We start from the raw sequence: 24,747 nt of genomic DNA, 5'->3' as shown, positions 1-24,747 counted from the left end.
CTGTCCTTCTTTCTCTTATGCCAAAACTGAAACACATCACACGCACAAGAAGTTTGGGTGAGAGTACATTGTAATAGACACAGAAGACAGTCGTGTAATATCACTTATTAAAAAGAAAATGAAGAATGGTTTGTGTAGGTAAAATAATGCTGCTATCTGTTCCATGCAGGGCCGATTGACTGAAGCTATGCAAGAAGCAGAACTGCCATCCTATGGAGACACTCAAGCCAAAAGTTACCTGCCAGGTGCAGAGGTTTTGCTTGAAGAATTAGACAGTTCAAAAGTAACAGAAGATGGCAAAACAGGTAAGTGGAACACTGATGTTTGATATTTACTGAAATGTAAAACAGAGGTACAATTACTTAGAAAGGGAATGAGTAGTAGTGTTACCTTTTTTTTTTACTTGTCTTGTTGATGCCTGTGATATTTCAACAGTTGGCAGTATGTTTGTGAAAAGGTTTGCTTCTTATTACCAAGTCTTGTCATGGGCTTGTTGAATGTGTGTGTAGATTTTCGCTAGGGTAGTGGACCAGGAATATCAATTGCATGAAGATTTGTACAATAGAAGAGAAACAGGTGCATTAAGCTTTCATTTTTCTCAATCATTGCACTATATCTACATTAACCCTTTAGCATTAAGATCACTCTGTCAAATGCAATACTTATATATTCACATTGTTTTGAATGTTTAGCATTTACTGTAATGTAAAATAGACATACAGTCACTTAGAAAGAGAATAGCTGAGAGTACAACTGCTACTTTTTTTTTATTTGTCTTCTTGATGTCTGCAAAGATTCTACATTTAACTTATACCCTAGACCAATATTTCTCAACCTTTATACCCTTGCGTAACCCTTAAAATTATATTACATGTCTCAAGGAATCCCTGCACAAAAAAAATTATATACTATATCTTTCTTATATTTTTTTCATCGTAGTTCACGTGGTAAATGTCATATGAATATTTATATATATATATATATTACGATCATGAAATTAGCATTAGCTTATCTCGCTCTTTCTTGCAGAACCCTAGGGTTCCGGGGAATGCTGGTTTAGAAACGCTACCCTAGACTATAAGGGTAATTAAAGTGTTCCATATGTTGGCTGTATGATATTTTAATATCCAGCTTGAAGCTAATTCTTGTCTCTGTAACTCCTTAAGATCTTGGGAAAAACATAAACAAGATAAATTTCTTTACATTCAGTCTTTCTTTCTCTTTCTCATCATCATTTCATCATTTTTACATTTGCGTTTTCTATGCTGGCATGAGTTGGACGAGATTTATTGAGGCAATATTCTTTGACTGACTGGTCTTCCTGCCATCAGCTCCCTTACCGTTCAGTTAAGATGTTTTTATTCCACTAGTCTTCACATGACAAAGCTATTGAGTAATGAGATATATTGTTTATGGTTAAAAATAAACAAATGCACAATTTATTAAGCAGTACCAGTGTGAAAACATAGAGAAAAATGCACATATTCATTTACACATACATATGCATATAACATTATTTATCATCATATTGGTTTTATTGTCCACTTTACCATGCTTGCATAGGTTAGATGGAATTCGTTAAGGCAAACTTTCTATAACCAGATGCTCTTCAAGTCATCAGGCCTTCCAAGTAAGGTAATATTTCCCCATGACCAGACGTGTTTTCATGCAAGATTAGAAACAAATGACACCACTTACATAACAGTGACACTTGTTTACAACTATCTCATGATGTCAAGACAAGGAGCCACTAACACATACCCTCCACACACACATGCATGTATTTATATCATCATCATCATCTAACATTCGCTTTCCACGCTAGCATGGGTTGGACGATTTGACCGAGGACTGGTGAAACCAGATGGCTACACCAGGCTCCAATCTGATTTGGCAGAGTTTCTACAGCTGGATGCCCTTCCTAACGCCAACCACTCCAAGAGTGTAGATATGTGTGTGTATTGTTATTATCATTATTTAACGTCCATTTTTTCCATGCTGGTATGGGTTGGACAGTTTGACAAGAGCTGGCAAGCTGAAGGGCTATGCCATGCTCTCTTGTCTGTTTCGATATGGTTTCTATAACTGGATGCTCTTCCTAATGCTAACCACTTTACAGAGTGTACTGGGTGTGTTTTAGCACTGGTAGGATCACCATGTAATTTGTAAGACAAGACATATATATATATATATATATGTGTGTGTGTGTGTATGACAGGCTTCCATACAGTTTCCTTGTACTAAATTTAACACACAAGGTATTGGTCATCCCTAGGCTATAGTAGAAAGCTCTTGCCTTAGATGCCATGTGGTGAGTTTAAACCCGATACCATGCAGTTGTGGAGTAAACTTTATCACCACACAATCCTGTCTTTATATTTTATTTAAAGTAAGCTTTTTTTTTTCCATTTATTCCATATCACTTTTCACATTAACACGTTTCTACATAAAAGACATTCCAGATATGGTTGTAGTATTGTCTTTTACTTAGAATACCAAGTATAGAGACATTTCTTTCAATAGTGTATGTTTTCAATATCAAATAACCGAAAATAGCAATAGCAATTGAATGTTTATATCAGGCTGTTTTTCTTCTTTTTTTATCTTCATTATTATGGTTATTCTTAGCAACTGATATTCCAGCTGCAAAAAAAAAACAAAACAAAAAAATGAAGTGAAACCAAAATAAAGCAATGGACACTGGAATAAATCAGAAAATGAAATATTTGAAATATTTCAGGGTTTTTATTTATTTATTCATTTATTAGCTCAAAAAGCTCAATTTATGAATCTGGAATTTATATTTGTGAGTGGTGAAAATAAACTTATCAATAATTTGACGAAATTTATATGTGGATAATAAGATAGGTCTGGATGAGATGGCCATCTTAGATTTCTCAGAACTGTGGATAGGCTAGAATATTTATATCTGGTTGTGGAAGTATTAATTTTGTTGTTTTTGGCTAATGGTTGATGTTCATATTGTGCTTGTAGCTGTGGATCCAGACATAATATTTAATTAACTGAATGATTTTTGAAATGTCTGTTTATGTTTCATCACTTTTGTTATTGAGTAGCTTCTGGTGATGTCGACCAGTCCACACAGTAACTGCTAAAGAAATGTTTTAACATAACCTTAAATAAACATGCCAGGAGTTTTGATCATATTGTTTTTTTTTATTTATGTGAATAAGAATGAATTATTATTTATATATAAGGAATTATTATTTATATAATGAATGAACCTACATGGTTCTGGGTTCAGTCCCACTGTGTGGTACCTTAGGCTAGTGCTTTCTACTATAAACCCCAGGATAACCAAAGCTTTGCGAGTTGATTTGATTGACAGAAACTGAGAAACCTGAGAAACAAGGCGGCGAGCTGGCGGAAACGTTAGCACACCGGGCGAAATGCTTATTGGTATTTCGTCTGCCATTACGTTCTGAGTTCAAATTCCGCCAAGGTCCACTTTGCCCTTCATCCTTTCGGGGTCGATAAATAAAGTACCAGTTACACACTGGGGTTGATGTAATTGACTTAATCCCTTTGCCTGTCCTTGTTTGTCCCCTCTATGTTTAGCCTCTTGCGGGCAATAAAGAAATAAGAAACTGAGAAACCTGTCCTCTGTGTGTAATTATGTGAAAGTTGTAAAATGATGATCACTATGATACAAGCATTCACATGCGAACATGTCTGGGTATGGGGAATTATTTCCTTGTTTTGAAACAGTTGAAGGTTGGTGACAGGAAGAGCATCCTGTCCTAGAAAATCTACCTCAATAAACTCTGTCCAACTCATAATGATGATGATACTAGATAGTTAGGGTATTCTTTTGAGTTCAAGTCACACCTGTTCAGGCCTTGTCTGTTATCCTTGCAGAAATCTTGAAATTAAACTGTCGGAAGCCACTGTGGTTGATTTAATCAATTGACTACATTCCATCTTAATATTTACTTCATGCTTTAATCAATGTAACTCATGAGTGTTGATAGTTTTTCTTTTTATAAGATAGTCAGGTGTAGTGGCTATAACTTTTACATGCTCTCTGTCTCTCGGACTGGTGAGGTTATTACTGCAGATGCAGTAAAAAACACAAGTTGAATAACAAATTAAAGCTGTTGTCCAGATGGTTTTACCAGTGTGAACACTACTCAAGACACCCTGGGTGCAATTGGGGGTGTTAAACCATGCACCATTTTAAGCACTTTTTCTATCCTTGAGAAAGCAGCCACTTTGGTGTCAATTCTTAGATGATTTTCTACTGAAATGGGAAGAGGGGTTCGAACAATATCAGTTTTGATGAACAGATTAATGACAAGAAAGCAACATGTTAAATATGTGGTATTAATCCAGAAAATGCAACTGTACCTCATTGCATATACCTCAGTTGGACTTGGATACCAAAACAATTTCAAGACAAGTAACCAAGACTTTTGATGATTTGTTGTGCTTGAGAACAGGTCAAGCTAAGTGAAATCATAATCGTGGCCAGTGCCAGTGACACCTGAAATGCACCTGTGTTAGTGGCATGTGAGGTACTCTTGCCTGTGTATGTGTGAGATACCTGTGCCAGTGACATGAAAAAGGCACCCATGCCAGTAATACATAAAAGGTACCCATGCTGGTGGCATGTAAAAGGCACCTGTGCTGGTGACACATAAGAGGCACTCATGGCAGTGACATTTAAAAGACACCCTGTACACTCTGTGGAGTTGTTGGCATTAGGAAGGGCATCCAGCCGTAGCAACTGAACCAAAACAGATTGGAGCCAGGTGGAGTTCTCTGGCTTACCAGCTCCAGTCAAACCATCCAATCCATGCTATCATGGAAAACAGACGCTAAATGATAATAAGGATTTCGTTTTTGTCTCTCTTGTGCATATTATTGTACACTCTCTGAGTGGTTGGCGTTAGGAAGGGCATCCAGCTGTAGAAACTCTGCCAAATCAGACTGGAGCCTGGTGTAGCCATCTGGTTCACCAGTCCTCAGTCAAATCGTCCAACCCATGCTAGCATGGAAAGCGGATGTTAAACGATGATGATGATGATGATGATGATACATAAATGCTTGGTAACAAGTTGCCAGGCATATTAGAATGTCGGAGAGAATACCTTGCAGTAATCTTTCCAACACTAGTTCAAGCCCATTTGAGGTTAATTTCATCTTTTATCCATTTGGAGTGGATAAATTAATCCAGTATTGAAGTAAATTTTTCTTCTTCTGCACTTTCTGCTCACTGAAAGAAATCATCTTTGCTCAGACCTGGAGAGGATGGGCTCCTTAAAGCATTAAAATATCCATGCTGTATATCTCAACATCTGAGGAAGGAAGATTATGCTTACATACTTAGGTGCAGGCATGGCTTGTGGTAAGAAGTTTGCTTCTCAACCACATGGTCCTGGGTTCAATCACACTGCATGGGACCTTGGGCAAGTGTCTTCTAATAAAGTTCCAGGCCGACCAAAAGCCTTGTGAGTGGAAGTACCAGGCTTTAATGACTAACTACTGGGATTTCATTCAACTAAAATTCTTCAAGTTGGTGCCTCAGCATGGCTGCAGTCTAATGACTGAAACAGATAAAAAGATAAAGGATGCTCACCACGCTCTTATATCAGTCTCTGATTAATTCATATTTATCTGTTCTATAACACATAATATGCAAGTATACGAAGTTTGAAAGTGTTTCGGTACCAAAAACACTACATAAAACATAAATGAAAAGTGGTGCCCGTCAATTCAGAAGGATCCAATTTTTAATATACTTGATTTCTTGAATGTATACTTCCAACTGTATCAGTCCCCCTCACTTTCAGACCTTAGTGAATTGCTCTGAGTTAAGGGATTTGGTTAAAGTTAAATCTCCTTGCCTTCCAATAGTGTTTGTTGCAAATTTTCTTCATGTGTAGACCAGGGGCATATATTCCAGGTGTGTGATGCACACCCATCAGAAATAGCAAATTCTTTATAAATATTAATCTTATTCATTAATTTAATCACAAATCTTAATGGAGAACTTTTGTTGTACCCCTGCTTGAAATTTGGTGCCATTGGGCGTGGCAGCACACCAAATACAACAACTACCATATGCCACTGGTGTAGACCAATTTTAGTCACAAACCGAACCTCTGTATACAAGAGTGATGTTGACTTTAGTATATAGCTGATGAATTTATGATATTGAAAAGCTGATCAGTAATTCAGTGGCTTTGCAACGCAGGTATTGAATCTTAGATAAATTGAAAAAAGAATTAAGAAAGAAAACTGGTTTTATTATCGTTATATTTTTTAATTAAACTTTTTATTTTTTATTTATTTATTCTTTTTTTTTTTCAGATGCTAAGGGCATGGCAGAAACGACTACAACAGATGAGGGAAAAAAACAAACAGAAAATAGTGATGATGATGACGATGGTGGTGATGATAATGATGACAAGGAGGAAGAAGCAGTTGATGATGAAGACAGTGACAATGATGGTTGGGAAAGTTGTAGTAGTGAAGGAATTGAAGATGAAAGTGGAGAATGGGTTGATATGAATGAAACGGCAAAAGAAGAAGACTCAACTGTAAGTTGAAATTAAAACATCATCCTTTTTTTCTTTAACCTTAGACATGTAAAATAATAGTTATTGCTTGTTCACCTTCCACTACTCAGCCATCATTTTCATTGTCATAAGTTGGATTTGAGAAGCATTAGATGCGGTGTGCAAGAGAGACGACTGCACTGGTATGGTCATGTGTTGCGAATGAATGAGGACAGCTTTGTGAAAAAGTGTCACACCCTAGCAGTTGAGGGAACCTGTGGAAGAGATAGACCCAGGAAGACATGGGATGAGGTGGTGAAGCACGACCCTCGAACATTGGGCCTTACCGAGGCAATGATGAGGCACGTAAAAGCACCCACTACACTCTCAGAGTGGTTGGCGTTAGGAAGGGCATCCAGCTGTAGAAACTCTGCCAAATCAGATTGAGCCTGGTGCAGCTTTCTTGCTCACCAGTCCTCAGTCAAACTGTCCAACCCATGCCAGCATGGAAAGTGGACATTAAACGACAATGATGATGATGATCATCATCATAGTTTTAACATCCACTATTCCTTGCTTGCATGAGTCAGACAGTTTTGTTGATGTTGATTTACTCTGGTTTTCTAAAGAGATGACTAAGGACTGAGATATCTGGTGCACTGCTGTACTCAAGAAGACGCATCTGCCTCAGCAGAATTGATACTGGTTCTGGTGCCACATAAAGCGTACTTGTACTGGGGCCACATTAACAGTACTGGTGCTGGTGCCACATAAAAAAACACCCAGTACATTCTGTGGAGTGGTTGGCATTAGGAAGGGTATCTATTGGGGGAAAGCAGTATGAAAAGGACAGGTGAAAGAGAAAAGAATTGTGTCAGATGTTAGTGAGAAAGTGAAGGACAGAGTGAAGCTGTTGATGAGATAGTTTGTGTTGAGTGAGGTCCGGGACTGCTCTATAGTGTGAGAGCAAATATGGGCAGAAGGTGTAGGGGTAAGGAGCACAAGAAAGAGGACATAGTTAAGGGTTGTGTGGATCCAGGGAGTTGAGAGGATGTGAAGGTGGCAGAGAAGCCGGAGGGAGAGCATAGTGAGAGTTAAAAGAAGAGGCAGAGAGGGAGTGATGACTGGCAGGTGGTGAGATGAGAGGTATAAATGAAAGGGTGATTGATGATAGAAGGAAGTGAGATGGATGGAAGAGGGATAAGTAGGCACAGGTAGAATGATGAAAATGGATCAGTACAGTATCCCATACGTACAGATGGTGGGGGTATGTCATTCATAGTTTGCATGTTTCACAGGTAGTGGGAAAGTAAGAGATGGAGGTGTATGGGTGAGTGAGAGATAAAAATGGTTGGAGTGAATGGGGAGTTGGATGAAAGAGGAAAGGTGATCAACAGGTAGATAAAAGTTGGCAGTGAATATAGACTTTGCAGGACACAGATTTATACTGGTTTATACACATGCATGCATAAATACGTATACGTGTATACGTACACACACACACAAATTTAGTAATGAGATATTTATTTGAAAGTGTTTATAGCAAGATAAAACATTTGAAATCACTGTATCATCAGACAGGTTTGCTAGGTAAATACCTGAGACATGCTAGCAGCTCTAAATACTAAAATTATTTCTCAGATACTCTTTTACTTGTTTCAGTCATTTGACTGCGGCCATGCTGGAGCACCGCCTTTAGTCGAGCAAATCAACCCCAGGACTTATTCTTTGTAAGCCTAGTATTTATTCTATCAGTCTCTTTTGCCGAACTGCTAAGTTACGGGGACTTAAACACACCAGCATCGGTTGTCAAGCGATGTTGGGGGGCCAAACACAGACACACAAACATATACACACACATACATATATATATATATATATATATATATATATATATATATATATATATATATATACGATGGGCTTCTTTCAGTTTCCGTCTACCAAATCCACTCACAAGGCTTTGGTCGGCCTGAGGCTATAGTAGAAGACACTTGCCTAAAGTGCCACGCAGTGGGACTGAACCCAGAACCATGTGGTTGGTAAGCAAGCTACTAACCACACAGCCGCTCCTACGATGTAAAGAAAAATTAAATAAATGTGGAAAAGAGAGAGAGAGAGAGACAACAAATATATTAACTTTTAACAATGCTTTATTTTTCAGTCTTACAGGACCTGCACTGTTGAAATTCACTGATCCATCTTCTATCTTATTAAAAATTTTAAAAAGGCAAAACGACTCTCACAAGATATAGCTCTATCTATTTAATGTAAAACAAATGTTTCTTCAAGTTATGTGAATGTCATTCAAATCCACTGAACCATTCTAGCATAAATATGTACTCTGATGTTTTCGTGTCAGTTTCATAAATCATTTCATTTTCATTTAGAAATTGATGTTTTCTTTCCTTTGCTTCTAGAAATCTGAGGTTCCAAAAGAAACCAAGACTAAACAGAAGAAAGTAAAATATTCAAAAACAAAGGTTTTGGTCAAGCAGGAACTGGAAGAGAAGAAACAATCTGCTTTGCAAATATCAGATCAAAGGATTTTTACAGAGACCGACTTTGAGAAGATCAACCATGCTTTGGTGAAGAAGCAGTTGGATCCTGTACAGAAACACAAGAGGAAGCGTGCTGATGAAGCGCTTGAAAAAGAACTTGGTCCAAGGTAAGCCCTAATTAATTCATGTTCCTTGACTATTTTGTCTTTTAAGCAGCGACTAAGATCTAGTTTAGATTCTCTTTTCGCAATTATAAATTGCTTTTTTAAAAGTGGTACAAATATTCAGCAATTAACCCTTTAGTATTTAAACTGGCCATATCCAACTCAAATATTCTTCCTGACTAATGCTCAAACTGGTCAGATCAGGCCTCTCTCACTTACTTTACAATGTCATTCCGAAAATATACACAAGCACATCATTGAAATCTTGAAGTTGTGAGATGATACATGGATAATTCAAAACAACATGAATAAATAGGCGCAGGAGTGGCTGTGTGGTAAGTAGCTTGCTTACCATCCACATGGTTCTGGGTTCAGTCCCACTGCGTGGCACCTTGGGCAAGTGTCTTCTACTATAGCCTCGGGCCGACCATGGCCTTGTGAGTGGATTTGGTAGACGGAAACTGAAAGAAGCCCGTCGTATATATGTGTATATATATGTATGTATGTGTGTTTGTGTGTCTGTGTTTGTCCCCCCCCACCCACTATTGCTTGACAACCGATGATGGTGTGTTTTTTACGTCCCCGTAACTTAGCGGTTCAGCAAAAAAGAGGCCGATAGAATAAGTACTAGGCTTACAAAGAATAAGTCCTGGGGTCGATTTTCTCGACTAAAAGGCGGTGCTCCAGCATGGCTGCAGTCAAATGACTGAAACAAGTAAAAGAGAGAATAAGTATCACATTTGACAGAGTAATCTGAATGCTAAAAGGGGTTATTCAGATGGAAATATTTTCTGATCCTGGGGAGGAAGAAGCTTTACCCATGGGATGTAATTTTGGCAATGTTTGTAATGGTTGGTCACCAAGAATGACCCCCAGAGGTTGTGGCGAGTTGGAGGGTTTTTATTATGTGTTGATGAAGAGAAGATAAGGTGTAGTCTTGAGGTGTAATGGTTTTACTTTGGCTACAAGTTGAAGAGGTGCTGTTGTTAACACTCCATTGGTGGATGATTTGGAGCTTTCTGATTTAATCCTTTCAAACAACTCAGGGTGGTATTGGAGAAAGTTGTCAGGGTAAACTGTGTTAATGTAAGTGGGGACTGTGGAAAGAGCAGGTAAAAGGAAAGTGAATTAGTATCTGCAATTAGTAAGAAAGGGAAGGACAGAGTGATAAGATTAATGGGTTTGGTTGTGTAGGGTGGGGTCCAGGGTATGTACAGGCACGTCTGTTGTGAAATGTCTAGGTTGCATGTGGCTGACACTTGTGTGCAGGGGGATATCATCTGTATAAGAGTGTTTTGTTGAAAGTGAAAGTTTCAGGAATTACACTTTTGTAGTGTTTTTCTCATTCAAAGCTATTTCCTATTTGGAAGGTTTTCAGAAATTTTAATTTCAAATTAAACACTATCAAGTGCATACCTGCTGTACTACTTACAGTTTATTATTAACTTTGGGCCTATATTACCATATAAGGTCTCGTAAAGTCCATTCTTTGTTTATTATCTACTGTAAATTTTTTTCCTTGCTTTAATGATGATGGCTGCATGTGTGAGAACAGTGGCCGGTGCATATGGCAGATACTTTATCTAAAAGCAAAAAAAAAAATAACTGGCACTCTGTTGATTATGACAAGTGTTTCACTTGATCTAATCAACAGAACGACCTGCTCGTGAAATTAATGTGCACATGGCTGAGCACTCCACAGACATGCTTACCCTTAATGTAGTTCTCAGGGCGATTCAGTATCACACGGAATGTAACACACACAATCATTATCATCATCATCGTTTAACGTCCGCCTTCCATGCTAGCATGGGTTGGACGATTTGACTGACGACTGGCAAGCCAGAAGGCTGCACCAGGCTCCAATCTGATCTGGCAGAGTTTCTACAGCTGGATGCCATTCCTAACGCCAACCAAATACTTATATGATATTACACATTTTTGCCAGCTGAGTGAACTGGAACAATGTGAAATAAAGTGTCTTGCTCAAGGACACTACATGCCTCTAGGTATTGAACTCACTACCTTATGATCGTGAGCTGAATAATCTAACCACTAAGCCAAACGCCTTCACAGATGCTTTATTTGTCGATGACAGCTATATCAATGTTTTGAGGAGTATTTTTTATAATGCAGACATAGTTGATTCAGTGGAGGCACAATGGCCCAGTGGTTAGGGCAGCGGACTCACAGTCATAGGATCGCGGTTTAGATTCCCAGACCGGGCGTTGTGAGTGTTTATTGAGCGAAAACACCTAAAAGCTCCACGAGGCTCCGGCAGGGGATGGTGGCGAACCCTGCTGTACTCTTTCACTACAACTTTCTCTCACTCTTACTTCCTGTTTCTGTTGTGGCTGTAATTCAAAGGGTCAGCCTTGTCACACTGTGTCACGCTGAATATCCCCGAGAACTATGTTAAGGGTACACGTGTCTGTGGAGTGCTCAGCCACTTGCACGTTAATTTCACGAGCAGGCTGTTCCGTTGATCGGAACAACTGGAACCCTTGACGTCGTAAGCGACGGAGTGCCAACAACATAGTTGATTCATCACTGTTGCTATTGGATTATAGATGTCATCATAATTATTATGCTAAGTTCATAACTCACTGATGATAATGATGATGATGATGGCAGTATCAGTGGTGATAGAAGGTGGGCGTTAAATGATGACGATGATGATGAATAAAGAACAAACAGATACTAAGTATATTTCCAAGGTCTCATTCAATTATTTTAATTTGTATTAACCTTGCACTCTCAAAAGAAAGATAAAAAATTAAAAATATCACAGAGCACCCGTCCCCCCACGAATGACTCCTCTCTCACCATCATTCTTTTCTTATACCTCTACTCTCATTTCTAACCATCTTCCCCTCACACTCTTCTAAATGCACCTCCACCCCAATACACTGTCAAGAAAAAAAAAAAACTAAAAAAGGAAATCAGAAAAGAAAACTTAACCCCGTCCCCATCTCTGCCTTGCAAAATAGCTATAACCAACAATTTCTTTTTTGTTTTTCGTTTTCAATCTTTCATAAAGTAATTATTAGGAGCATGATATTCTGTTCTGTGTTATCTACATTATTGACTCACACTACGAAGTCAGTCTGTCTGTCTTATGTTTGATTTCTCTCTGTATATTTTTTTCTCTTAACTTATGTGTGTGTGTGTGTGTGTGTGAGATCTTTATCATGCTTCCTTTTTTTTCATCCTGCCTGTATGTATTGTGTGCGTATGTGTTACATGCCTGTGGCTTTGAACAAGTTAATAAACTATGGTGTATGTAATGATTAGTTTCTTTTTGTTTTTTCTCCCTATTTGTACACTCAAATGTGTGTGTGTGTGTGTGTATGCATATGTTAGTAGTGAAGTGTTGAAGACATTTTCTTCCTAAACATGTGGTTTCAGGTTCAGTTTCACTGCATGGCACCTTGGGCAAGTGTCTTCTACTATAGTCCTGGGCTGACCAAAGGCCTTGTGTGTGGATTTGTTAACCAAAAACTAAAAGAACCCTGTCATACACACACACACACACACACACACACACACACACACACACACACATATATTCTTATATTCTTTGACATGTTGCGGTCGAGAAGGTGAATCTCAGTGATCTTTTTTGTGTGCACAGTTTGTAACAGACCATGCTAGGCTCAAGTCTCATTTGTGGACCCATGAAAAACAAGCCTCCACCAACTATTCTGCCTATATATATATCTGTGTGCACCTTTCAATGCCGTGTATGCCATAAAGTCTGCAAGTCTAACAAAGATCTTCAAGGTGGTGCCCCAGCATGACCGCAATCTAATGACTGAAGCAAGTAAAACATAAAGGATAAAAAATGTATATGTATGTATGTATGTTTGTGTGTGTGTGCATATATATGTGTGTGGGTGGATGGGGGTGGGGTTGGGGGTGACTTCATATTTCCTTTGTGTTTGCTAGTTTGTAAACAGTGGCTTCTTGATGGTGTTTGTTTGTTTGCATTCCACTACAAAACATACCTGGTCTCCTAGACATATCTTTATAGGCTGTAAATGCTCATTTACATGGTTCTCCACTTAATTTATATTTAGGCCATTTGTCCTATCTGCTGGAAGATTACTACCTTCTTTATGCGCACACACATGCACCATCATTAACAGTGCCATCTTTATCATCACCATCATCATCATCATCATCATCATCATTCTTTTATTTGTTGCAGCCATTTCACTAGGCCATGCTAGAACACCACCTTGAAGGGTTTTAATCAAATAAATTGACCCCTGGACTTACTTTTTTTAAACCTAGTACTTATTCTATCAGTATCTTTTGCTGAACTGCTAAGTTACAGGGACGTAATCACACCAACACTGGTTGTCAAGCAGTGAAGTGGGGGCAAATACAGATGCACAGATACACACATAGATGCGTGTGTATGTGTGTGTGTGTATATATAACAGGCTTCTTTCAGTTTCCATCATCTACCAAATTCACTCACAAGGCTTTGGTCAGCCCAAAGCTATAGTAGAAGTCATTTGTTCAAGGTGTCACACAGTGGGACTGAACCCAGGACCATGTGGCTGGGAAGCAAGCTTCTTACTATACAGCCATTACTACATTTAACATTTATTTTTCAAGCTGCTGTGGATGGTTTTGCAGGACCTGGTAAGCTGCAGGTTTGCAGAGATCTCTAATGTAGCTTTGGCTTGGTATCTACAGCTGGATGACCTTAACACCAACCACTTTGGAGAGTGTACTGGGTGCTGTTTTCATGCCCTTACACCCCTCTGGCATTAGTGAGGTTGCTAAGTGATTTACTGTGAGATAAGAAAAGAAAAGGAAGAGAAGGAAAAGTAGGGGTAAAAGAAAAGAACCTGCTTGAATAAATGAAGGGGTTAGTATTAGTATTTGAGCAGGGTTTTTGCCAGGTGTTGCAGGGGCTTGTGTGTGAAGGAAGGACAAACCCAAGTGCCCTGTTCAAGAGATACAAAACTACACCACATTATCTAAGAGGTGTTGTGAGCAGCTGGAAAGAAGACAAATGGTGGTGACAGGATGTGAAGAGTGGATCGTGAGTGAGGGTAGGGGTTTATAAAAGTATGATCGGAAATGGTATAGAAATGGAGGTAGAAGTAAACATAAGGAGTGATAGTGAGAGAGGAGTGGTTTGGTAGGGTGAGGAGCAGTCTATGGTATGTAGGTCGTGATGGTAGATTATAAGAGGGCATTGAGAGTGATAGCAGATAAGAGAGATGTTAAGAATGGAGTATAGCAGGGGAGAGAGAGAGAGAGAGAAGGCAGTGACTGAAGGCACAGAAAGGAAATGATTGGTGGAAATAGTATGGGCAGGGATGATAATGAGAAATGGAAGTGGCTCAGGGGTGGAGTTATGGAAGTAACCAGAAAAGAGGAGGATGGAATGTGTGCTTATTCTAGTCTCAGATGATTACATCAGCCAAGAAGTATCATAGGGGAAAAAGTGGTGGGTGTTAGGAGATGAGGGATCTTTTTAAAAACGGGGGCCACATTTTTCATTAATGTTTTACGTAGTGTTTTTGGTACCGAAATACTTTCAAACTTCGCATACTTATCTATTTTGTGTTATAGAACAGAAAAATATTTTTGTATTCGAATTTATTTCATGTAAAAAATTGTCTTATTTCGATAATTTCAACCAATCACTGACAAGTATTCAGTTGTTTAGATTTACTCCTTTGGCTGATTAAGCGATGTAAAGCGTATTTAATCTCCATACCTTCGTTTTATTTGCTTTTTTCATTTTAAATTTGCTTTAACCCTAACCCTAACCTTAGGGTTAGGGTTAGGGTTAGGGTTAATTGTTTCAGAATCGTTTGTTTATGTAGTCGGCACTTAATGTATATCGGCTGAATGGACGTCAGTGATTGGTTGAAATTACAGAAATACGACAACTTTAACATGGAATAACTTAGGGATTTCTTTTTTTTTTTAAGAAGACTAAGAGAAAAAGATGTTTTATATGATACATTCTACCAGTGTTCCAAGTTTCAAAGTGTTTCGTTAATGAAAAATGTGGCCCCCGTTTTAAAAAAGATCCGAGATGAGATATGGGGGAAATACTTGACAGGGCCGAGAGAAAGGTTGGAGCAGGATGCCCACATACAAGCAAAACGTTGGTGGTTTAAGTATATCATTTCTTATTTCTTTATTGCCCACAAGGGGCGAAACATAGAGAGGACAAACAAGGACAGACAAAGGGATTAAGTCGATTACATCGACCCCAGTGTGTAACTGGTACTTAATTTATCGACCCCGAAAGGATGAAAGGCAAAGTCGACCTTGGCGATATTTGAACTCAGAACGTAACGGCAGACGAAATACCGCTAAGCATTTTGCCCGGCGTGCTAACGTTTCTTCCAGCTTGCCATTTCTGCTCTGAAGGATGGGTCTACTGAAGCACAACAAATCACCAATCATTTCAGTCTTTTGTCATCTCTGTAAGATTCAACATCTTGAGATCAGCTTTCACAACTTCATTCCATATCTTCCAAAGTCTCCCTCTCCCACAAGATCCATCCAATTTATGTGATTAGTGCTCCTTTGTCCAGCTGTCCTCATCCATACATATCACATGACTAAACCAGCACACTACATCAGATTACTCTTTTTGCCTAACTTTTTCACTCTCAATACATTAGCACTTTATTGTACAAACACACTGATACCACACATTCAATAGAGCATACCAGCTTCATTCCTCGCGTCTTTCCATGCCCTCTCATTCAAGGACCATGTCTCACAACCATGTAACTTTGCTGTTTGTACACAAGCATCATATGATCTTTTTTTCATTCGGAAAGAGGGACCTTTTGCTGTCAGCAGAGGTATTATCTCTCTGAATTTCTTCCTTCCTATTTTTAATCCAGCAACTATTATTTCAGAACATCCTCCTCCACTGACACCGTGGACAAGTGTCTTCTGTAACCCAAAGCCACCCAAGGCTTGCAAGTGGATTTGGTGACAGAAACTGAAAGAAGCCCATTGTGTGTGTGTGTGTGTGCACATGTGTGTATCTGTTGTTTCCTTGTCTTGACATTGCATGATAGTTGTAAGCAAGTGTCACCATCATGTGGAAATATTACCTTGCTTGGAAACAGGTGAGTGTTGGTGTCAGGAAAGGCACCCAGGTGTGAAAAATCTACCTTACTAAATTCCATCTGACCCATGCAAGCATGTACAGGTGGACTGTAAAACAGTGATGATGATGCTGAACAGTAAAACCATCATCATCATCCATCAGTTTTCCATGCTGGCATGGGTTGAATGGCTTGACTAAAAACTGGTAAGCTGAAGAGCTGTATCAGGTTCCAATCAGATTTCGCATGGTTTCCCCAGCTGGACGCCCTTGCTAACACCAACCACTCCAAGAGTGTAGTGGGTGCTTTTTACATGCCACCTGCACAGGTACCATTTACATAACACTGGTACCGACCACAACTTCAATCTCACTTGGCTTGACAGGTCTTCTGAAGCTCAGTATGTTGCCAAAGGTCTTGGATACTTGTTACTGCACCTCTGTTAGGCCCAATGTTCGAAAGGTGCTTTGGTGCTATTCATTCTAGGCTGAATGTAAATTTAGTCTATTAGAGCAAAAGTTACATAGCAATATTACTCTTTTACTCTTTTACTTGTTTCAGTCATTTGACTGTGGCCATGCTGGAGCACTGCCTTTAGTCGAGCAAATCGATCCCAGGACTTATTCTTTGTAAACCTAGTACTTATTCTATCGGTCTCTTTTGCCGAACTGCTAAGTTACGGGGACGTAAACACCAGCATCGGTTGTCAAGCGATGTTGGTGGGACAAACACAGACACACAAACATACACACACACATACATATACATATATACGATGGGCTTCTTTCAGTTTCCGTCTACCAAATCCACTCACAAGGCTTTGGTCGGCCCGAGTCTATAGGAGAAGACACTTGCCCAAGGTGCCACGCAGTGGGACTGAACCCAGAACCATGTGGTTTGTAAGTAAGCTACTTACCACACAGCCACTCCTGCGCCTATATATATATATATATGTTTAGATCACTGTATGCAGATTAGTAAATTGGAGATCCACAGCTGTATATTTAGGGTCCATGGGGAAACTTCTGCTTCAGTTGTATGTATTGCAAGAAATAACTAAGTTTCTTTCTCTAAGGTTTTTACATAGTCCAAACTACACAAGGGTATGTGTGAATGTGTGAAAATCAAAACAGGAATTCTGAAAGAAGTATCCATAAAATTAGTTTTTAAATATTGAATAATGGCTATGGGGGTCCACCACAGTAAAGTATTAATCAAAGGGGGTCCCTAAGCAAAAAATGGTTGAGAACCACTGATATAAACGGGAAAAGAGATGAAGAGAACCCAACCCAACAATAGAGCAGTTACCATTGTTGCTGCTTTTTAGAGTCCCAGGTCAATCCATATTTGACAAACCTAGTATCAGTGGCATTCCTGTCATAATCATTCTATTTTTTACGTATAATGAACTTGTTTTATCTATTGTGTCCTTCCTTTAAGACTGTAGAGTATAATTTAAAAACTTGGCTGCTGTTTCTGGCAGGTTGAGTGACTCTGTAGCAACTCCATTTTCTCTTATGTTTCTTTAATGTTTTTTTATTTTTTTAATTTTTCCCCCACTTTGTGTTTCAGAAAAGAAATTCTTGATCTCTCCTTGATAGAGATGATTCATAAGAAAAGAAAGCACGACAAAGAAGCTCGTCTAGCCACAGTGAAAGTAAGTTGATTTAATCTTCACTTTGATACTCTCTCTCTTTACTCTTTTACTTGTTTCAGTCATTTGACTGTGGCCATGCTGGAGCACCACCTTTAGTCGAGAAAATCGACCCCAAAACTTATTCTTTGTAAACCTAGTACTTATTCTATCGGGTTCTTTTTGCTGAACCGCTAAGTTACGGGGACGTAAACACACCAGCATCGGTTGTCAAGCGATGTTGGGGGGATATACACACAAACATACATATACATATATACGACGGGCTTCTTTCAGTTTCTGTCTACCAAATCCATTCACAAGGCTTTGGTCGGCCCGAGGCTATAGTAGAAGACACTTTCCCAAGATGCCACGCAGTGGGACTGGACCCGGAACCATGTGGTTGGTAAGCAAGCTACTTACCACACAGCCACTCCTGCACCTGATAGTGTAACATTTTTGTCATTGTACCTCTATTTGTTTCCTCAAGCTCTGCTTGGCATCCGGTGTTGGTTTGTTTACATCTCCATAATTTGTGGGCTTCACCAAAACAATCAATAGAATAAGTACCAGGCTTTAAAAAAATATAAGTTCCGGGGTCAGTATCTTCAACTAAAACCCTTCAAGCTGCTGCCCCTGCATAACTGCAAACCATTTACTGAAACAAGGAAAAGATAAAGGATCCTGGAATTTTTAGCTATGTTCAAAATGGTTAAGTTGCATTTTATGAATTTCTGTTATAAAGTATTGGCTTTTAAAATTTGATCCAGTTTAAAATATAAATATTGAAATCATGGATTGTAGTGCAATGACATTTATGCTGTATTTGATAATTGTAATCAGATTTTCATGAATGTTTTTTGGAATTCCTAAACATAAACAATAAAATGAAATGGGAAGAACTTGACATTAATAAATGGCATATTTCTGAAGTATTTAATTGCAGGTATGGCTGTGTCATTATGAAGCTCGGTTTGCAACTAGTTGGTTTTGGGTTCAAACCCACTGTGGTACCTTGGGCCAGTGTCTTCTATTATAGCTTCAAGCCAACCAGTGACTTGTGAATGTAATTAGCAGAAAGATGTTTGGAAATCCATAGTGTATGTGTGTGTGTATGTAAATGTGTTAGTGTTTTTCTTTCTTCTGCCCACTGTTTTGCAACTAGTGTTGATTTGTTTACATCTCAGCAATAGACTGGTGGAATAAGTGACTGGATTTAAAAAAAGGTACCAGGATGGATTTGTTTGACTAAACTCTTCTTAGTGGTACCTCAGCATGGCCATAGTCCAGTGACCAAAGCGAGTAAAAAAAAATATGTCATTCATCATCATCATCATCAAATCATGTGTTTCATGTCTGCTTTTCCATGCTGTCATGGGTTGGAAGATTTACTGATGTAATGCTTTACCATCAGATTCACCCCAGTCACCAACTCTTGGCTTATGTTGTACAACATGCTAGGATGTGTCTTGCCTTTTCTAAAACCAAGTCACACTTGGCAATATGTCTCACGTATGTGTAACAAACTATTCCTTCAAAAATCAAAAAAACGCTGCACCCCTGACTTTCGGAAACGTTTTTCCATGCTCAGCATTGCTGAAGAATGGAACAAACTACCCACATCAGTTGTTAACTGGCGAGATTTTTGAAAGAAGAACCCCCCTTTGGTCACCATGGGATTGCACCTAGAAAGTTACTCTCCAAAGCACAAGTCCGGGCTAAGTTGTTTATGGAAGGCCTGCCTCTCCTCTCCACACCACTGGTGCTATTCAAGGGAAAGGCAATGGCCAATACAGCTTGGCACCAGTGATGTCGCAACTCATTTCTACAGCTGAGTGAACTGGAGCAACATGAAATAAAGTGTCTTGCACAAGAACACAACACAGCTTGGTCCAGGAATCGAACTCACTACCTCATGCATCTTCACTAATGGGACACTATATCCTTCAAAACTTCCATGCTTCCTGAAATTTGCTAACAGTATACCTGATACCTCCCACCACACACACACACACTTTTTTTTTACCTTAAACACCTCACTCTCGATGTATTATTCTATGTACTATTCATGCACTTTTATCTTCTATTTCTAGTGAGTTGTGGTGCACCTGAGCGCTGTATGCTGTAAATTCATTTTTCATTTTTTTTTGTTGCATTGGCATTGGGAGGTGCATCCAGCCATAGAAACCATACCAAAAGAGATGACTGGAGCCTGGTATCTCCCTCCAGCCTGCCATCACCTGTCAAACAGTCCAATCTATGCTTGCATGGAAAACAGACATAGATGATGATGATGGATGTTTTTAAGAAAAGACACTTTGTAACGTGATTGTGTCATAAAAGAATTACTTGTTAGTGTTGGTTCTAAAAGAGTGGTAACTTGGAGGGAGGGGTCTCCTGAACAAAGAATAACACATTTTTGCTTTGTCTTATCTCTATTCAGGCTGGAAAGACCGAGAGAGAACAATTTGGTAAAGCACGTCCGAAACGAAACCCCAATGCCAGTTCAACTAACAAGGAAAAGAAGAGAAACAAGAACTTCATGATGGTTAAACACAAACTTTTAGGCAAGAAAAACAAGCGTTCTTTCAGGGAAAAACAGGTGAGAAGTTTATTTTATTATTATTGTCATTTCACTTTGCAGAGCTCTTGATTTTGCTTGCTCTGGCTAATATTATGTAAGGGTGAACAATAACCTGTTGTCAAAGGTCTCACAAGGTCTTCTTCTACGATACTTAACATTCAAGTACCAATCTCAAAATTCTTGCTATCCTCAATAAATTAGTTTTCTGAGCATGTTCTACCCTCATGCCAACCCCAATTTCTCCAACAAATTTCTAGTTTTTAATGCTCCCAATGCTTCTACAACTATTGGGATGACAGTTGTTTTTCTCATTGCTTGCACCCTTGCAATCTCATTTTCTAGTAGCTTCTACTTCTCAATCTTTTTCAGTTCTTTATCATCCACTCGTACATCCTCAGGAAGCTGGCAGAATTAACATGCCAGACAAAGTGCTTCACAACATTTCATCTGTCTTTAAGTTCTGAGTTTGAATTCTGCCATGGTCAACTTTGCATTTCATCCTTTTGGGGTTGATGAAATAAGTATGAGTTGAGCACTGGAGTTGAAATTATTGGCTTGCACTTGCCTGCAAAATTTCAGGTCTTTTGCCTGTAATAGAAAGGATTTTTATTATGGTAGCGAACTGGCAGAATTGCTAGCACACCAGACAAAATGCTTCACGACATTTCAGTCATCTTTATATTGAGTTCCAATTCTGCTGAGGCCGACTTTATCCTCCATCCTTTCAGGGCCAATATTTGAGCACTGGGTTGATGTGATTTTCTTCCACCACCACCTCACATTTGCTGGTCTTGTGCCAAAATTATTATTATTATTATTATCATTATTTGGATGATGGGTTGGCAGAATCATTAAGGTGTTGGAAGAAATGATTTGCAATATTTGTTCTAGTCTTTTACATTCTGAGTTCAAACCCCAGCAAAGTCAACTTTGCCTTTCATCCTTTTGGAGTCAGTAAAATAAAGTACATGTGCAGTACTTTATTTTATTGATAATATCCACTAACCTCCTTTACTCAAAATTTCTGGCCTTCTACCTAAATTAAAAACCTTTTATTATTAGAGTGATGGATTGGCAGGAACATTAGGACATCAGAAAAGAAGGTCATGCTGTATTATTCTGAGTTCAAATCTCATTGAAATTAACTTTGGTTTTCACCCCTCTGGGGATCAATAAAGTACCAGTCAAGTACTGAACTCAATAGTATCAACTGACTCATCTCTTCTAAACTGTTAGGCCTTCATCATTCAGCATCCATTTGTCTGTGCTAGCATGGGTTAGACCATATCAGAAATAATCGTTTCTACCATAAGCACAAGGCCTGAAATTTGTGGGGAAGCAGTAAGTTGATTACATTAATCCCAATGCTTAACTGATGCTTATTTTATCAACCCTGTAAGGATAAGAGGCAAAGTCGACTTCAGTGGAATTTGAACTCAAAATGTAAAGACAGATGAAATGCTGCTAATCATTTTGCCCAGCATACTAATGATTTTGCCAACTCACTGCTTGTGTATATTCATCATCATCATCATTTATCATCTGTTGTCCTTGCTGGCATGGGTTGGATGGTTTGACTGGGGCTGGTAAGCTGGAAGGCTGCACCAGACTCCAGTCTGATTTGACATGGTTTCGATGGCTGGATGGCCTTCCTAACACCAACCACTCTGAGAATGCAATGAGTGCTTTTACGTGCCACTGGCATGGGTGCCATTTGTGTGATACTGGTATCTTCCACGTCTGTAATTTTACTTGGCTTGATGAGTCTTCTTCTCAAGCACGAGATAATGTCAAATGTCTTGGTCATTGCCTCTGTGAGGCCCAACACTTGAAAGGAGCTTTTCACATGCCACCAGCATCAGCCACTTTGCCTCCGTGAAGTCCAATGCTTGAAAGGTGCTTTTTACATGTTACCAGCACAGGTGCCAGTTATGTGACACCACCATCAGCCATGACTACAATTTCACTTGACTTGACAAGTCTTGTCAAGCTGAGCATATCGCCAAATGTCTCAGTCACTAGTCATTGCCTCTGTGAGACCCAAAGTTCGCAGATCATGCTTCACCACCTTGAAACATGGGCTGTGACTGGTGATGGTGCCACCTAAATGCTTAGTGGCATTTTGTCCAGCTTTATGTTCTGAGTTCAAATTCTACCAAGATCAACTTTGCCTTTCATCCTTTCAGGGTCAATGAAATAAGTACCAGTTGAGCACAGGGGTTGATATAATCAACTCCCCCTAAATTGCTGGCTTTGTGCCAAAATTTGAAATCATTTCTCGTCAGTGTTGATATTTTATGGTTCTGAGTTCAGATATTGTTTGATTTCCACCAGTTTTTCAAAGTAATGAGCTACTATGAACTGCGAACTATGCATTGTCATGTGACACATATTACCAAACTGTAACTCACTGTATTCTTACTCTGTACTGTTTGTTTTCCAGGTGGCTTTAAGAGATGCTTTATTGAAGAAACAGAGGACAATGAGAAAATAAATGTCTATATTTTTAATAAACATATAAAGAAAAGTTTGGATTTTTTTTGTCATTTGTTTTTGTTTTCAGTTGACATGCTAGCCTCGAGGAGCAAAGTCTGTCTTAGTTTCCATATTGGTTATCCCGGTCGATCTCCTCCACTTTTATTACTTTGGTACTGTTCATATTTCTGTTCGTTTCTACTATCTAGCTGATGATATTAGTAATAAATAATGTTTTTTGTGAAAATATAGTTGTGCGAGTGTGACTGTGTGGTTCAAGTGTTTTGATTTGCATTCGCATGGCTTGATATTTGGCTCCACTTTGTGGCATTTTGGGTGTCTTCTACTGTAGTCTCAGGTTGATTGATGCCTTATGAGTAAAATTTGGTAGATGGAAACTGTATGGCGGCGAGCTGGCAGAAACGTTAGCACGCCGGGCGAAATGCATAGCGGTATTTTGTCTGCCGTTACGTTCTGAGTTCAAATTCCGCCGAGGTCGACTTTGCCTTTCATCCTTTCGGGGTCGATAAATTAAGTACCAGTTACGCACTGGGGTCGATTTAATCGACTTAATCCATTTGTCTGTCCTTGTTTGTCCCCTTTATGTTTAGCCCCTTGTGGGCAATAAAGAAATAAGGAAACTGTATGGCAGCTTATACATGCATACGTGTGTGTGTGTGCTTGTGTTTTCACATTGACTGCACTTGATAACACTGGTGTTCAAAACGAAAAGGGCTCTTAGATGTGTCATGGAAATTAAATATGGGGATTAATATTCAGCAGTTTAAATTAATATTATTCTAAGTTTTACAGACACAGAAGCACATCTGATCCTTCACCTGCTGTCAAACTAAACAGTAAAGTAGCCAGTTGATCAAAAGCCTAAACATTCCTTGCTGATACATTATGTTCTTCAAGCTATATAGAAGTGATTGCCTTCCTGTCGCCGACTGCTTGTTCATCAGTAAATAAAGATTAACGTTTAACATGGTATGGAACGGTCATGTAGATAGGTATATAAACAAAATTAAAGATTTCTCAATTGGAGTTGCAGAAGTTAAACATTTTTTTGCATTAATAGCTGGCAACTTAAATCTACATTACTTTGTTTCACAGACATAAAAGTGCATCAGAGAATTTGGATGTAATTAATAGGTATATGTGCGGTGAGAAGTTTGTTTCACAACTATATAGTTACGAATTCAGTCCCATTGAGTGACACCTTAAGTAAGTGCCTTCTACAATACCTACGGGCCACTCCAAAGTTTCATGAAGTGGGCTTGGTAGACGGAAACTTTAAAAAGTCCGTTATATATATATGCGTGTGTAACTATCTGTATTTTTGTACAGATGTGTGTGTGTGTGTGAGTATGTGTATATTTGTGTAAATACATGTGTTAGTGTTTCCTTGTTTTAGCTTCGCTCGATAGATGTAAACGAGCCTCACTGTCATATAAGCATTCTTCATTTCCAATCTTCCGTGAATGTATGTCTGGCTACGGAGAAATATGTCCTTACTTGGAAACAAGTGATGGCTGGCGACAGAAAGAACATCCGGCCGTAGAAAATATGTCTCAACAAATATCACCCGACCCAAGTGGGCGTTAAAATAATGATGGTAAGACAGGCAGGATTTCTGAAGTACATGAAGATTACTTGATGATATCTGAAAGTTCTTTAATGGATATGGACGTGGTTGTCTTTTGTTTGTTCTCCATCTGTAAATAGGGCTCAACAGGAGTAGTTCTTGAGATAGATGCAAACGA

The 24,747-nt window shown here is 38.9% G+C and overlaps 1 protein-coding gene across 1 annotated transcript in view; it reads left to right on the top strand.

Moving 5' to 3' along the window:
- The window catches only part of LOC106880306 (protein SDA1 homolog), a 66,587-nt gene extending 43,554 nt beyond the window's left edge, over nucleotides 1-23,033 (top strand). Inside the window, exons 15-20 of the mRNA XM_089361563.1 lie at nucleotides 170-305; nucleotides 6,334-6,563; nucleotides 8,942-9,189; nucleotides 17,862-17,946; nucleotides 20,366-20,524; nucleotides 22,950-23,033. Of these exons, the coding sequence (XP_089217689.1) occupies nucleotides 170-305; nucleotides 6,334-6,563; nucleotides 8,942-9,189; nucleotides 17,862-17,946; nucleotides 20,366-20,524; nucleotides 22,950-23,000 (909 nt within the window). The 3' untranslated portion in view covers nucleotides 23,001-23,033. The remainder of the gene's footprint in view (nucleotides 1-169; nucleotides 306-6,333; nucleotides 6,564-8,941; nucleotides 9,190-17,861; nucleotides 17,947-20,365; nucleotides 20,525-22,949) is intronic.
- Nucleotides 23,034-24,747: the final 1,714 nt, after the last annotated feature.

This window comes from Octopus bimaculoides, chromosome 13 (genome assembly GCF_046866305.1).
Source record: "Octopus bimaculoides isolate indiv1 chromosome 13, ASM4686630v1, whole genome shotgun sequence".
Classification (NCBI taxonomy): Eukaryota; Metazoa; Mollusca; class Cephalopoda; order Octopoda; family Octopodidae; genus Octopus; species Octopus bimaculoides.
Note: the sequence above shows the minus strand (reverse complement) of the source record. Positions and strands in the feature narration are given on the sequence as shown.